The 16,750-nt window shown below is 43.4% G+C and overlaps 1 protein-coding gene across 1 annotated transcript in view; it reads left to right on the forward strand.

Moving 5' to 3' along the window:
• The window catches only part of hcrtr2 (hypocretin (orexin) receptor 2), a 73,785-nt gene that overhangs the window by 43,138 nt on the left and 13,897 nt on the right, over positions 1-16,750 (forward strand). The window contains exons 3-6 of the mRNA XM_052024844.1: positions 3,327-3,570; positions 6,163-6,278; positions 6,367-6,590; positions 12,877-12,998. Coding sequence (XP_051880804.1) covers positions 3,327-3,570; positions 6,163-6,278; positions 6,367-6,590; positions 12,877-12,998 — 706 coding nt within the window. The remainder of the gene's footprint in view (positions 1-3,326; positions 3,571-6,162; positions 6,279-6,366; positions 6,591-12,876; positions 12,999-16,750) is intronic.

Consider the following 16,750-nt stretch of genomic DNA (forward strand, 5'->3'; position numbering starts at 1 on the left):
CAAGCCATGATGCATCCAGATAGGATGCTTTCTATGGTGCATTGGTAAAAGTTGGTGAGAGTCAAAGGGGACAAACCAAATTTCTTTAGCCTCCTGAGGAAGTAGAGGCGCTGGTGAGCTTTCTTGGCCGTGGCATCTACATGATTTGACCAGGACAGGCTGTTGGTGATGTTCACTCCCAGGAACTTGAAGCTCTCAACCCTCTCAACCTCAGCACCATTGAGGTAGACAGGTGTATGTACACCGCCCCCTTTCCTGAAGTCAATGACCAGCTCTTTAGTTTTGTTGACATTGAGGAAAAGGTTATTGTCATGACACCATTCCACTAAGCTCTCTATCTCCTTCCTGTACTCGGACGTATCGCTGTTTAAGATACGGCCTACAACGGTGGTATCATCTGCAAACTTGTAGATGGAGTTGGAGCAGAATTTGGCGACGCAGTCATGAGTGTATAGGGAGTAGAGTAGAGGCTGAGGATGCAGCCTTGTGGGGCACCAGTGTTGAGAATAATCGTGCCGGAGGTATTGCTGCCTATCCTCACTGATTGCGGTCTGTTGGTTAGAAAGTCAAGGATCCAGCTACAGAGGGAGGTGTTGAGTCCGAGACTCAGAGGTGAGGGGAAGGGGTGGAGCAAGAGCTGGGGGGTGATAGGCAGGTGGTGGAGGGGAGGGTAGAAGTAGCGACAGAGGTTGGGAGGTGATAGGTGGAGGTGACAAAGGGCTGCATCTGTTTTTTTATTCGCTCTTATGACGCACTAATTGCCCTGCTTCTCATATTAACACAGTTAGCTATAAAGTGTTTGAGACTCCCAAGGTTGTGAAAATTAATGTATAAATCCAAATCCTTCTTGTCTGGAAATGTATCCCCATTGGCAGTGCTAAGCAAAGTTTATACTAGTGACAATCAATTGTGTCTGAAGTTCGGAATTTCAAAGCCAAAATCGTTCCGTTCCTGTATTGTACTGCCAACCAGGTTTGAGTTTCAAGACATCGTTGTTATTGTAAAGTGAGCCAGGATTCAAATAAGTTCTGAATATTCCTGCCTGCAATTGATTGACAACAGGTTGTGTGTTTGAATTTGCTGCCACTCAAGGAATGAAGGCGAATAATTAAATCGAAAACAAAATACAGCACGTTGGAAATCTGACACGTAGCAGAAAATGCCAGTAAATGCTCAGCAAGCCAGGCAGCATCTGCGGAGGGAGATGTATCACGCTCACCAAAGTTCCTCCTCACACTCACACCCCCCCCCCAACCGAGCTCTCTCCTCACACTCACCAAACCCCCCACACTCTCACTCTCACCAAACTCCCCTCTCACTCACCAAAACCCCCTAACACATACAATCAGCCCTCCATATAGAGGGTGTGCAACACATGTGTTTTAGATAATACTCAGGAGAAAAGAGGTGAAACTTGGACACCCCCACTGACAGTCGATGGTCACATGAAGCGGGGTGAAGTATGAACTACAGATCTCTGAGCGCTGAAATCCCTTCCCTAACCTGAACAAGTTGGTTTAATACACCAAGATGTGCCTCAGTAGAGAAGTGAGCAGGTGTCAGCAATGTATTTCTGTTATTTGCTCCCACTGAGTATCTTCTAGTTACTGAAATTGAAAATTAATTTTAAAATAATTTCTTGTAAAATTCGAGACTGTGTGATTTATTGCAATGCCAATAGTTCTGGGCAGGCATGGTAGTGTAGCAGTTAGCATAATGCTATTACAGCGCCAGCGACCCAAGTTCAATTCCGGCCACTGTCTGTAAGGAGTTCATACGTTCTCCCCGTGGATTTTCTCCAGGTGCTCCAATTTCCTCCCACATTCCAAAGACGTACGGGTTAGGAAGTTGTGGGCATGCTATGTTGGCGCTGGAAGTGTGGCGACACTTGCGGGCTGCCCCCAGAACACTCGATGCAAAAAGATGCATTTCACTGTGTGTTTCGATGTACACGTGACTAATAAAGATATCTTATCTTTAACTAAGTGTAATGGGAATTGGTTTATTCTTCTCATATGTACCGAGATACAATGAAAAGCCTCTGTTTGCGTGCCATCCAGACAGATCATTCCATACGTAAGTACATTGAGGGAGTACTAAAGGGAAAAGCAATAACAGAATGCAGAATATAGTGTTACAGTTATAGGGAAAGTGCAGTGTAGGTAGACAATAAGGTTCAAGGGCCACAGTGAGGTAGATTGAGAGACCAAGAGTTATTCTTTATTGTATAAAAGGATCATTCAAGAGTGTGATAACAGTGGGATAGAAGCTGTCCTTGAACCTGGTGGTACGTGTTCTCAAACTTTTATATCTTCTGCCCGATGGAAGAGGCGAGGAAAGAGAACGTCCGGGGTGGGTGGGCTCTTTGATTATGCTGGCTGCTTTACTGAGGCATCGGGAAGTGTAGACAGAGTCCATGGAGGGGAGGCAGTTTCCGTGATGCGCTGGGCTGTGTCCACAACTCTCTGCAGTTTCTTGTGGTCTTGGGCAGAGCAGTTGCCGTACCAAGCCGTGATGCATCTGGATAGGATGCTTTCTGTGGTGCATGTGTAAAAATTGGTGAGGGTCATCATGGACGTGCCAAATTTCCTTTGCCTTCTGAGGAAGTAGAGGTATTGGTGTGCTTTCTTGGCCGTGGCATCTATTCTCACTGCTTATTCCAACACCCCCCCCCCCCCACATGAGTTTATTTTGAACTAAATTTAATCAACATCCAATTGATTTAATATGAATACCAATGTATTAGTATTATCAGCTCATTGACACAAGCTCTTTATACTATTGACATCAGTGGCTAAGTCAGTGTTAGTTGCCCTTCCCTGTGTTCCCTTGGGAAGGTGGTGGTGACAGGTGGATTGCCTGCTGTAACACGTCAGAGGACAATTAAGATTCAAGCTGATTGCTATGGGTTTTGGAGTCCATGGCAGGTAAGAACATCAGATCTCTTCTCCTGAAGGACACGGTGACCTTCATTGGTCAGCATGGACATGGAGGGCCGAAAGGCCTCTTGTTTCCATGCTGTATCTCTCCTTGACATCGGTGAACCAGATGGGGTTTTAAGACAGCCCAGTAATTTCATGATTACTGTGACTGAGACAAGGCTTTTATGCATCTACATTCCCCAGCTGATGAGGCAGGATTTGAACCCTTGTCTCTGGGTCATTAATCCAGGCCTCTGCTTCTGTGTTATAAGCTTTACATAAGGCAGCACAAGGGAAAACAGCTGAGGAAAAGCTCTACCAGTATGTTTGTCCTGATCGCCCCATTAACAGATGATAAACTTTTAAGAGATTAGATTTAATAAATCTTTGCTTTCTCTACTGCAGACGGTGGCGGTTTCTGTGTCTGTACTGACACTTAGCTGCATTGCACTGGACCGCTGGTATGCGATATGTCACCCACTGATGTTCAAGAGCACAGTCAAACGAGCACGAAGCAACATAGTATTGATCTGGATTGCATCCTGTGTACTAATGATTCCACAAGCAATAGTCATGGAGTGCAGTGTCATGGTTCCAGAGTTAGCCAACAAAACGCTTCTATTCACCATCTGCGATGAACATTGGAAAGGTAAAAACAATTTGAACTGAAATCGAGCTTATATATTATAAATAATAACTCAAGACTGTAGACTGGCAGCAATGAGCTTTTTTAAGCCTTGATAATCGTATGAGTTTTAGTCAATACCAAGTCCACTGACCATCCTGCATCCACTTTTTCTTATTGAGTCTCACTGTCCAATTAAAAAAATAGGATGTCACCTCTAATCTAAATTTAAAATGGAATGAGATGTATTGCAGTGATTTTGGCAACATTGAAGATTTTTGGGGGGTGATTTTTATGACTGTTGAGCATTCAGGTAACTAACATGTGACTAAAAATTGTCAGAGATTTGGTATTGGTTTATTATTGTCACTTGTACCAAGTTACAGTGAAAAATTTGTCTTGCATACCGATCATAAAGGTCAGTTCATTACACAGTGCAGTTACATTAGGTTAGTACAGAGTGCATTGATGTAGTACAGGTGAAAACACTAACAGTACAGAGCAAAGTGTCACAGCTACAGAGAAAGTGCAGTGCAATAAGGTGCAAGGTCACAACAAGGTAGAGCGTGAGGTCAGAGTCCATCTCATCATATAAGGGAACCGTTCAATAGTCTTATCACAGTGGGGTAGAAGCCGTCCTTGAGCCTGGTGGTACGTACCCTCAGGCTCCTGTATCTTCTACCTGATGGAAGAAGAGAGAAGAGAGATTGACCCGGGTGGATGGGGTCTTTGATTATGCCTGCTGCTTCACCAAGGCAGCGAGAGGTATAGGCAGAGTCCATGGAGGGGAGGCTGGTGTCCGTGATGCACTGGGCTGCGTCCACAATTCTCTGCAGTTTCTTGCAGTCCTGGGCAGAGCAGTTGCCGTACCAAGCTTTGAGGCATCGGATAGGATGCTTTCTATGGTTTGGAGCTGTAGTTCTTTTGTAGAACATTGAACATTACAGCACGATATAGGCTCTTCGGCCCACGATGTTGTGCTGACATTTTATTCCTGTTCTAAGGTCTATCTAACCCTTCCCAGTCGCCCTCCATTTCTTTATCATTCATATGTCTATCTAAGATTCTCTTAAACATCCCTAACGTATCTTCCCCCAAACCTCTGCCGGCAGTGCGTTCTACGCACCCACCACTCTCTGTGTAAAAGAAAAACTTACCCCAACATCCCCCTTATACTTTCCTCCGATCACCTTAAAATTACATCCCCTTGTGTTAGCCGTTTTTACCCTGGGAAAAGTCTCTGACTGTCCACTCAATCTATGCCTCTTATCATCTTGTACACCTCTATCAAGTCACCTCTCATCCTCCTCCTCCCCAAACAGAAAAGCCCTAGCTTGCTCAACCTGGGAACTCATCTTGGGAAGTTTTTCTCTAATGGTTGGATAGAAATGAACACAACTTGGAGATGTTTATTCCTGATCCATGGAGACACAAGAGACTACAGATGCTGGAATCTGGAGCGACACACAATCTGCTGGAGGAACTCAGCGGGTCGAGCAGCATCTGTGGGGAGGGAAAGGAATCGTTGATGTTTCAGGTTGAAACCCTGCCAGGAGGTGATTGGTGACTAAGGAGGGGTGTTGGTCCCTCTCTGACCACTCCCCTTCTCTTTATACTGGCCACCTTCCCTCTGAACTCTGTCAGCAATGCATGAGAAGGTCTAGATAGTCCAACCTGAGCTATGTTCTGTGACGGAGACGCAAGAGACTGCAGATGCTGGAACCTGAAACAAAACCAAGCTGCAGGAGGTCAAGCAGCTACCATGGAAGCAAAGGGATAATTGACATTTTGAGTCATGACCCTACAAGGGTGCAGAGGAGATTTACCAGGATGCTGCCTGGATTGGAGAGCATGTCTTATGAGGATAGGTTGAGCGAGCTCGGGCTTTTCTCTTTGGAGAGAAGGAGGATGAGAGGTGACTTGATAGAGGTGTACAAGATGATAAGAGGCATAGATCGAGTGGACAGTCAGACGTTTCCCACGACGAAAATGGCTGACACGAGGGGGCATAATTTTAAGGTGACTGGAGGAAGGTATAAGGGGGATGTCAGGGGTAAGTTATTTTACACAGAGAGTGGTGGGTGCGTGGAACACACTGCCTGCAGAGGTTGTGGGGGCAGATACATTAGGGACATTTAAGAGACTCTTAGGGACACTTGAATGATAGAGAAATGGAGGGCTATGTGGGAGGGAAGGGTTAGATAGATCTTAGAGCAGGATAAAATATCGGCACAACATCGTGGGCCGAAGGGCCTGTACTGTGCTGTAGTGTTCTATGTTCTATCAGGACCTGATGAAGGGTCTTGACCCAAAATGCCGACTACTCCTCTTCCTCCTCAGATGCTGCCTGACCCACTGAGTTCCTACAGAAGCTTGTTTTTTGCTCTGTTTTGTTACCAATAATAGCATGGTACTCGCATCTGTCAAAAATGTTATGCATCACTGTTCAATGAATTATTCTTAAACATCATTTAATCTTTTTATTTATTCAAGGGAAGTAAAATTTAAGTTAAAACCAAGCCGTGGGTCAGTATTATCGTTCCAACAGAATAATTTATTGCAGTTGTATTCCTTTTTAATGCATGATTTTGATAATGCTTTGCTATTCCATTGCAGATGAGATTTACGCCAAGGTATATCACATCTGCTTTTTCATCGTGACATATATGGCTCCTTTGTGTCTTATGATTTTGGCCTACTTTCAAATATTTCGAAAACTTTGGTGTCGACAGGTGAGCTTGCGGTCATGCCATTAACAGGAGGGTTATTCTTATGTTCATAAAAGCTGCCATTCACAGTGGTCTTTCGCTGAACTTGCAGATTCCAGGCACTTTCTCGGTGGTGCAAAGGAACTGGAAGCCTCTTGCCCTGCAGTGTACGACGCAAAGGGGCAAGAGAGACCAAAGCAAGTCAAAAACCAGAGGCGTTGCTGCAGAAATCAAACAGATCCAAGCGAGACGTAAAACAGCACGGATGCTGGTGGTGGTGTTGATATTTTTTGCACTTTGCTATCTTCCAATAAGTGTCCTAAATATTCTAAAAAGGTGAGTTGTTGAATTCTTTTGGGAATGCAAATACCATTACCGATTTACATTTGCCAGCCAAAGAAATGGAGTCCGTGATGAGTCGATGATTCCAGTATTCCCATTTTTGTAAAGTTTGTGATGTCGGCTCCTGAGTTGTTAAAAGAACTGTATAAAAAATTCACCTCATTTCACGAGAACAGTGAATCTTCAGCTCATTTTGTGTCTGTCTCCATTTATGAAATATGCATGGACTTTTAACACTAGCCATTCAGAATGTATGAGTGTACTTGCAGGGCTATGGGGACGGAGCATGGAAGTGGGTCTAATTGGATAACTCTGGCTGCTTCTGTCTGTGCTCTCATTCTCTGAGTCAATCTAATGAGCAGGGTTATTCATCAGTCCTGAAGTAGTAAGATAAGATCATGATGCAAGATCCATGACCACTTCTGACTACCAGTATAAGTCTGTTTAGTATCCACATAAAACTCCAATAATCCAGCACACCCAGCACTTGGTTGGGGCTGGACTGCCACATTTTCCAGACTATTGGATGTTTAATACCCCAGCACACTTCGAATTCATCCTTTTTGGATGTTACAGAGTAGTTTAAAAAGTCTTCCAGTGTACTGGGTAAGTTTGGAGGGAGATTGGGGAAAAAGGGCCCCAGTGATGGAAGCCAGGGTTCAGGGGAAGTGATGCTCCGGTGAATTTACAGGGAGCGCGGGAAACGGAATTCTGGTCAATTTACAGGGAGTGTGGGTAACAGGGTCCTGGTGAGATGCAGGGAGTGTGGGAAACAGGGTCCTGGTGAGGTACACGGAGTGTTAAGAACTGGGTCCTGGTGAGATACAGGGAATGTGGGAAACTGGGTCCTGGTGAGATGCAGGGAGTGTGGGAAGTAGGGTCCTGGTGAGTTTTTAGGGAATTCAAGGAACCATACATGGTAAGCTAGAAGTGAGCTTCATGTTCCCAGGAGTGAACATCACCAATAGCCTGTCCTGGTCCAACCACGTAGATGTCATGGCCAAGAAAGCACACCAATGCCTCTACTTCCTCAGGAGCCTAAAGAAATATGCCATGTTCCCTTTGATCCTCACCAATTTTTATCGATGCACCATAGAAGGCATCCTATCTGGATGCATCACGGCTTGGTACGGCAACTGCTCTGCCCAGGACCGCAAGAAACTGCAGAGAATTGTGGACACAGCCCAGCACATCACGGAAACCAGCCTCCCCTCCATGGACTCTGTCTACACTTCTTGCTGCCTCAGTAAAGCAGCCAGCATAATCAAAGACCCCACCCACCCTGGACATTCTCTCTTCTCCCCCCTCCCATCGGGCTTATCTCTCCAAATCTAGGTGGAAAGAGCCTACTTGCATTTACTCTGTCTATACCCCTCATAATTTTGTAAACCTCTATCAAATCTTCCCTCATTCTTCTATGGTCCAAGGAATAAAGTCCTAACCTGTTCAATTTTTCCCTGTAACTCAACTCTTGAAGACCTGGCAACATTCTAGTAAATCTCCTCTGCACTCTTTCGATCTTACTGACATCCTTCCTATAGTTAGGTGACCAGAACTGCACACAATACTCCAAATTTAGCCTCACTAATGTCTTATACAACCTCACCATAACATCCCAACTCCTATACTCAGTACTTTGATAATGAAAGGGAAGTTGCTAATATTTTCATGGGTAAAAAGTAACAGCAATTATAAAATTAGCAGCTTTGAAGGTCGATTTCTGCTGGAACTGACCACTGCTCTTCTGTTGCAGCCATTAGTAGTCTTGATGAAGGAATTGTCAAGTGGATCTTCACAACTTCAAGAAGAATGGCGAATTCTGTTGAGGAGCAGATGCTCACGCAAAAGGAATTAAGCAGGTTGAACACTGGGACATCTGACAGTATTTTTAGATCGAACTAAAGTAACCCTGGATCCTGATTCAAGTGTCAATTAGGAATGGGCAGTGGGGATGATTGAAACTTATAAAACTGTTTGACATGTCGCCTATATCTGGCGGATGCGAGCTATGACAGTAGGGCCAATACTAATCTGTTTTAAAGGGCTTCTTGAGTTTGAAACAATTAAAAAAGGTTAGAATATAAAAATAGAATATAAAAAGATTAGAATACATTAAAGAAAGCCTTTGAACTAATCTGTCTAATTATCTTCCTTGTTCAGCAAAGTTTATATGCAGCATGAAGTGGTTTATTACTGTCACTTGTACCAAGGTACAACTTTTTCACTGTACCTCGGTACAAGTGACAATAATAAATCAATGCCAATACCAATCATCAATTTTTAATGTTGGATCTTAGATTGATGAATGTAACTTAGCATCAAGCAGTTGTAAAACACAAAGCAGCACAATAGTTTACGATGAAGCTTTAATGTGAAATTTAACATCTATTTGGTCACAGATAGGGTATTGTCTTTTTTGCTCCTAGAAAATATTGCAGTTGTTACAAATAAAGCATTTGATGACTTTGTTGAAATATTTAGCAGTGAGCGTGAGATGCACATCTCATCTCACATTTCATCATCACTTTGGTGGTTGATCCATCTTCCATATAAGTCGGCGTCGATTCACTAATTCCAGCCTCAGAACCTGATCAAAAGCATTCAGATCTCAGGACTAACGTGGACAGGCAATGTGGGAGATATTCCTGGAACCCACTCCTATCATGAGGATACTCCAGCAACAAAACCAGCAACAAAAGAAACACACTGAGCATGATTCAGTGTTAAAAACTATTTTATTAATCACTACTTATGATAATACGTAAAATAAAAGTAAAAATGTTAGTATGTTAGAATTCAAAAATGTTAAACCTCGAACGTTAACCCCAAAACTAAACTCTTCGTGTGTGTGTGTGACAAAGTCCAAAACTCCCAGTTCCTGAATGGTTCTTAAAGTTCAGTTCCGCAAGCCATAAGGTGAAACATGAGCAAGGGCTTCTTCAACAACCACCGTTGTCTGAAGATAAGATGTAAATGTAGAAAACATAGAGAGAGTACATACGAAATCCAAATGTTCCACGATGGAACCCAAACGACACTTCAGTGTTTACTCGGTAGTGACTTCCTCACCCCGAAAAGCATCCGAACCGTGGTCGTCCACACACAAATACCTGTTTCCTTCTACAGGTCAGCAACAAAGTGAACTCCACCGGATTACTTCCAACTTCCATACATGGATTTCAGTGGCAAACACAGTTATTGTTTCTCATCCATCGATAGAGAAAACAAACAGGCTGGTGTCTCTCTCCCTTCTCTCTCTCTCTTTCTTCTTCTTCTGACTTCTTCAACAACGTCATTACGTCCTTTATCTTCTATTGACGTAAGCACGCCCCACACACACATACACACACACTCTCTATCTTAAAGGGACTTTCACTGAGTCTGTAACACCATGAAGACCAGATCACATTACTACATGTAACCAGTAAGAGCAATACTGTGCACTTGGACATAATACATAGTTGCATTGCATGGACGAAAATTAGACATTGGTATTGGTTTATTATTGTCACATGTACCGAGGTACAGTGAAAAACTTGTCTTGCATACCGATCGTACAGGTCAATTCATTACACAGTGCAGTTACATTGAGTTAGTACAGAAGGCATCGATGTAGTACAGGTAAAAACAATAACACTACAGAGTAAAGTGTCACAGCTACAGAGAAAGTGCAGTGCAATAAGGTGCAAGGTCACAACAAGGTTGATGGTGAGGACAGAGTCCATCTCATTGTATAAGGGAACCGTTCAATAGTCTCATCACTGTGGGGTAGAAGCTGTCCTTAAGTCTGGTGGTATGTGCCCTCAGGTTCCTGTATATTCTACCTGATAGAAGAGGAGAGAAGAGAGAATGACCCAGGTGGGTGGGGTCTTTGATTATGCTGGCTGCTTCACCAAGACAACGAGAAGTAAAGACAGAGTCCAAGGAGGGGAGGCTGGTGTCTGTGATGCGCTGGACTGTGTCCACAACTCTCTGCAGTTTCTTGCAGTCCTGGGCAAAGCAGTTGCTGTACCAAGCTGTGATGCATCCAGATAGGATGCTTTCTATGGTGCATCGTGCCAGCTACAAAGCTCACCCAACGATTCCTTCCTCCACGTCGGTGGGAGAAAACCAAGTGGGCACCATTGTACAAGCAAGACACAGTCCACAGAATGGAGGCCAGCAAGGTCAACCAAAAACTTGAGTTTTTAGATTATAATGTAAATTAAATTCCAGAATTGGTATTGGTATTGGCTTATTATTATACCGAGGTACAGTGAAAAACTTGTCTTGCATACCGTTCGTACAGATCAATTCATTACACAGTGCAGATACATTGAGTGTATTGAGGTAGTACAGGTAAACACAGTAACAGTACAGAGTAAAGTGTCACAGCTACAGAGAAAGTGCAGTGCAGATAGACAATAAGGTTCAAGGTCACAACAAGGTAGATTGAGGTCAGAGTCCAACTCATCATATCAGGATATGTGATTACACTGGCCAAGTACGTGAGGATTGGAAAATGAAGGCAGGGTTCACAAGGCATGAGTTCTCTGTGCTCAAAGCTCATCCTGGCTGTACATTAACCCCAGCCATCCCTCCTTTGTGTGTGGTCCATGCTGCTTAAAACCAGCCTGTTTATGTTAAAGAGGAATCAGAAAGGAAAAGCCCGCAGTGTGGGAAGTGAAATAAAAACCGAAATCGGTAGATTGGTAAATTAGTTTATTATTGTCCTGTGTACCGATGTACAGTGAAAAACTTTGTTTTGCATGCCATCCGTACAGATCATTTCACCACATCAGTACATCGAGGTAGTACTGGGGGAAAGTAATAACAGAATGCAGAATGAAGTGTTACAGTTATAGAGAAAGTGCAGTGCAGGCAGACAATAAGGTGCAAGGTTAGAATGAGATAGCTTGTGAGGTCAAGGCAGGCATGGTAGTGTAGCAGTTAGCGTAACACTATTACAGCGCCAGCGACCCGGGTTCAATTCCGGCTGCTGCCTGTAAGGAGTTTGTACGTTCTCCCCGTGTCTGCGTGGGTTTCCTCCGGGTGCTCCGGTTTCCTCCCACATTCCAAAGACGTACGGGTTAGGAAGTTGTGGGCGTGCTATGTTGGCACCGGAAGCGTGGCGACACTTGCTGGCTGCCCCAGAACACTACGCAAAAAAAAGATGCATTTCACTGAGTGTTTCAATGTACATGCGACCAATAAAGATATCGTATCTAATTGTATGAAGGAGCCGTTCAATAGTCTTATAACAGCGAGATAGAAGCTGTCTTGAGCCTGGTGGCATGTGCTATCAGGCTTTTGTATTTTCTGCCCAATGGGAGAGGAGAGAAGAGAGAATGTCCGGGGTGGGTGGGGTCTTTGATTATGTTGGCTGCTTTACCAAGGCCGCAAGAGTATAGACAGTATCCATGGAGGGGAGGCTGGTTTCCGTGATGCGCTGGGCCGTGTCCACAACTCTCTGCAGTTTTTTGCGGTCCCGGGCAGAGCAGTTGTCATACCAAGCCGTGATGCATCCAGATAGGATGCTTTCTTGGTGTATCGATAAAAATTGGTGAGGATCAAAGGGGACTTGCCAAATTTCTTTAGCCTGCTGAGGAAGTAGAGGCACTGGTGAGCTTTCTTGGTCGTGGCATCTACATGGCTGGACAAGGGCAGGTTGTTAGTGATGTTCACTCCTAGGAATTTGAGGCTCTCAACCCTGTCAACCATTGATGCAGACAGGTGCATGTACACTGCCCCCTTTCCTGAAGTCAATGACCAGCTCTTTTGTTTTGCTGACATTGAGGGAAAGGCTGTTGACATGCATTTAAGGGCATGCATTTAAGGTGAGAGGGGGTGGGTTCAGAACAGACAGGAGTGGTGGATGCCTGGAAAGCGTTGCCTGATAGGGTGGTGGAGGCAAACACATTGGGCACATGAATGAGAGGAAAATGGAGGGACATGGGCATTCTGTAGGTAGCAGGGAATAGCTATGTCGGCACAACATTGTGGGCCGAAGGGCCTGTTCTGTGCTGTACTGTCCTATGCTCTATGACACCGTGTCACTAAACTCTGTACCTCCTTCCTGTACTCCAACTCATCATTATTTGAGATTCATGCCTATGTAGAGTTAATGTTTAGGTTGGCGATCATTCATCTTAACTGCTTCCCTCTCCACAGATGCTGCCTGACCTGATGAGCACTTCCAGCATTTTCTTTAATGCCTTTGAAATTAGATTTACATCTGTGGTTTATCCCTGTAAAGTGAGCTCAGCGATTGATTCTATCTTTTGTTTTCTTACTCCCACAGAGTGTTTGGGATTTTCGACAATATTAATGACAGAGCAACACTCTATGCTTTGTTCACATTCTCGCATTGGCTGGTCTATGCCAACAGTGCAGCGAATCCCATCATTTATAATTTTTTGAGTGGTAAGTTCATTTTTTTAATCCTTTTGCTTGTGTTACATCTATAACCAAATTCACTTCCAATGTAGATTTGCAATTAGGCTTAAATTGTTTGTAAATTGCTTGTACCTTGTTAACAAGTGCTTAAAAAATATAATCGCCAGTGTTTATCTGTGGCATGGCAGCTTTCCAAAGGCAGCTGATGAACTACTTGACAGTAGATGTGGTTCCAAGTGTATTTTCAAGGTTGAAGAAATTGTATTTTTAGAGATACAGCAAAGAGAAAAGGTGTCTCATTGTACTGAGCTCCTTCCCAGTAAAACACAAGCTTGTTGCTGTCAAGTGAACACAACTTGTTTAGACAATATCACTTTGGCAGGTTAAGTAACTCTTGGTAACAGTGACTGCTTTCAGAATCAGTTTTGTTATCACTGACTTTTCTGTCGAGATATTTGTTGTTTCGCAGCAGCAGTACGATGCAAAGACAAATATTACTATAATTTACAAAAATGAATAAATGGTGCAAAATAACGAATAACTATTCATTATTGACCCTTGGATAGACACATGAGTGATAGAGAAATGGAGGGCTATGTGGGAGGGAAGGGTTAGATAGATATTAGAGCAGGGTAAAATGTCAGCACAATATTGTGGGACGAAGGGCCTGTACTGTGCTGTAATGTTCTATGTTATTCGTGGGTTCATGGACCGTTCAGAAATCTGATGGCAGAGGGGAAGAAGCTGTTCCTGAATCGTTGAGTGTGGGTCTTCAGGCTCCTGTACCTCCTCCCCGATGGTAGTAACCAGAAGAGGGGATGTCCCGGGTGGTGAGGGTCCTTAGTGATGGATGCCACCTTCTTGAGGCACTGTATATTGAAGCTGTCCTCGATGGTGAGGAGGGTTGTGCCCGTGATGAAGTTGGCTGAGTCTACAACCCTCTGCAGCCTTTTGTGATCCTATTGTTATGGACTCAGTGAAAGTCCCTTTAAGATAGAGAGTGTGTGTGCATGTGTGTGTGGGGCGTGCTTACGTCAATAGAAGATAAAGGACGTAATGACGTTGTTGAAGAAGTCAGAAGAAGAAGAAAGAGAGAGAGAGAAGGGAGAGAGACACCAGCCTGCTTGTTTTCTCTATCGATGGATGAGAAACAATAACTGTGTTTGCTACTGAAATCCATGTATGGAAGTTGGAAGTAATCCGGTGGAGTTCACTTTGTTGCTGACCTGTAGAAGGAAACAGGTATTTGTGTGTGGACGACCACGGTTCGGATGCTTTTCGGGGTGAGGAAGTCACTACCGAGTAAACACTGAAGTGTCTTTTGGGTTCCATCGTGGAACATTTGGATTTCGTATGTACTCTCTCTATGTTTTTCTACATCTACATCTTATCTTCAGACAACGGTGGTTGTTGAAGAAGCCCTTGCTCATGTTTCACCTTATGGCTTGCGGAACTGAACTTTAAGAACCATTCCGGAACTTGGAGTTTGGGCCTTTGTCACACACACACACGACGAGTTTAGTTTTGGGGTTAACGTTCGAGGTTTAACATTTTTGAATTCTAACATACTAACATTTTTACTTTTATTTTACGTATTATCATAAGTAGTGATTAATAAAATAGTTTTTAACACTGAATCATGCTCAGTGTGTTTCTTTTGTTGCTGGTTTGTGACAAAATTGGGGGCTCGTCCGGGATTGTTCCCAAGGTTAACGAGTGTCGTCTGGGATTGTACCCCAGATTGACGAGATTTGTTCGAGATTCAATCCAAAGATTTTTGAGGGAGGTCTGATAAATTCTTTTTAATTGGCTTGTGTGTGTGGAAACCAGCCGCAATGGATATTAAGGCATTTTTGGAGTCACCAACCCAAAAGGGATTGGAGGTGGCGAAAAAGGATGATTTGATAAAGATTGCTACAAGGCTAAACCTTACAGAAGTAAAGCAGTCTATGAGAAAGGCAGATATTCAGAGACTGATAGCTGGCCATTATGTGGAAAAGAAGGTGTTTGAGAAGGAAGTGTTAAAACAGTTTCCTGGCAGTGAAATAGCAATTTCTGAGGCACAGGTGCAGCTGGCAAAGATAGAAGCTGAACGAGAGCAAACCCAGTTAAAGATAGAGGCTGAACGAGAGCAAAAGAGATTAGAGGCCGAACGAGAACAAAATAAATTAGAAGCTGAACGAGAGGAAAAGAGATTAGAGGCCGAACAAAAGAAATTAGAGACTGAACAAAAGCTAACTCAGATGAAGATAGAGGCTGATCTAGCAATGAAGCAGATGGAATTGAAGAAGATGGAGCTGGATAACGAGGAGAAAAAGAGGCAGCATGAGTTACAAATGAAGCGTAGGAGTTTGGAATCTGATTCTGATGATGGTTTTTCAGCCAGCAGGGAGGTTCGATTAGTCCCTCCGTTTGAAGAAGATCAGGTTGATCAGTATTTCCAACATTTTGAAAAGGTTGCTGTGAGTTCAAACTGGCCAAGGAAAGGATGGGCTCTTATGGTACAGAGTGTGATTAAAGGTAAAGCTCAAAAAGCTTATTCTGCTTTGTCTGTTGAGGATGCAGCTGATTATACCAAGGTAAAACAAGCTATATTGAAGGCCTATGAATTGGTCCCTGAGGCTTATAGACAAAAATTCAGAGACTTGAGGAAATCTGCAGATCAGACTTATATGGAATTTGCCAATGGAAAGAGAATATGTTTTGAACGATGGTGCCTGGCTAAAAATGTAGATGGGGATTATGATAAATTGACAGAATTGATACTAGTGGAAGACTTTAAAAGATGTGTTCCAGCTGAATTAACAACATATTTAAATGAAAAGGCAGTGGAAACTTTACAAGAAACTGCTAGGTTGGCAGATGATTATGCTTTAACCCATAAATCCAAATGGGGACAACCTAAAACCTTTCAAAAGAGTTACAAAGACAATCCAGGTAAACCAGAGATTAAATTGGGAGGTAATCAAAAAGGAAAAGATGAAAAGAAGCCAGGGCTGGAGAAACCTGTTGAGCGTACTTGTTATTACTGTAGGAAACCTGGCCACGTGATATCTAATTGTGCCCTTTTGAAGAAAAAGAAGGAAGCTGGGCCCAATGCTTGCTTTCAGGCAATTAAAAATCAAAAAGGTTTAGGAGATGCTGTTAAAGATCAGTCCTTGCAAGAGGGAAAAGCGGAAAAGTTGGAGGAGGTGAGAAAAGAATTCCGTTCGTATGTATCAGAGGGTTTTGTTTCACTGAATGATGAGTCACCCCAGGTGCCAGTGAAAATTCTTAGAGATACTGGGGCTAGTCAATCTCTCTTGCTGGACAGTGTTTTAAATTTTGGTGAAGAAAGTGACACTGGTGAAGTAAATCTAGTACGAGGCGTTACAGGTGAGACCATGTCTGTCCCTTTTCACAGGGTGATTTTAAAGTCAAAGTTCGTAGAAGGACCAGTCGAGATAGGGATAAGACCTAGTTTGCCAGTGGAAGGAGTTTCTTTGTTATTGGGAAATGACCTTGCAAATGGAGAAAGTGATCCTGTGGTACGGTTAACAACCAAACCAAGGATTGATGAGTCTGAGGATGATTCAGATGTTTACCCATCATGTGCGGTGACTCGAGCTAGAGCTAAAGAATTAGCCAAGACAGACAGTCCGGTGCAGTCTGATGTAGTTCCTTGTGACAGTCCTAAACAGGAAGAAAATTTTGATGCCTTATCTGAGACTTTTCTGTCTTCACTGGAGGATCAACATCCTTATAGTGAGCCTGAATTTAAAGATTTGTCTTTGTCGAGG

This window comes from Pristis pectinata, chromosome 10 (assembly GCF_009764475.1).
Source record: "Pristis pectinata isolate sPriPec2 chromosome 10, sPriPec2.1.pri, whole genome shotgun sequence".
NCBI lineage: Eukaryota > Metazoa > Chordata > Chondrichthyes > Rhinopristiformes > Pristidae > Pristis > Pristis pectinata.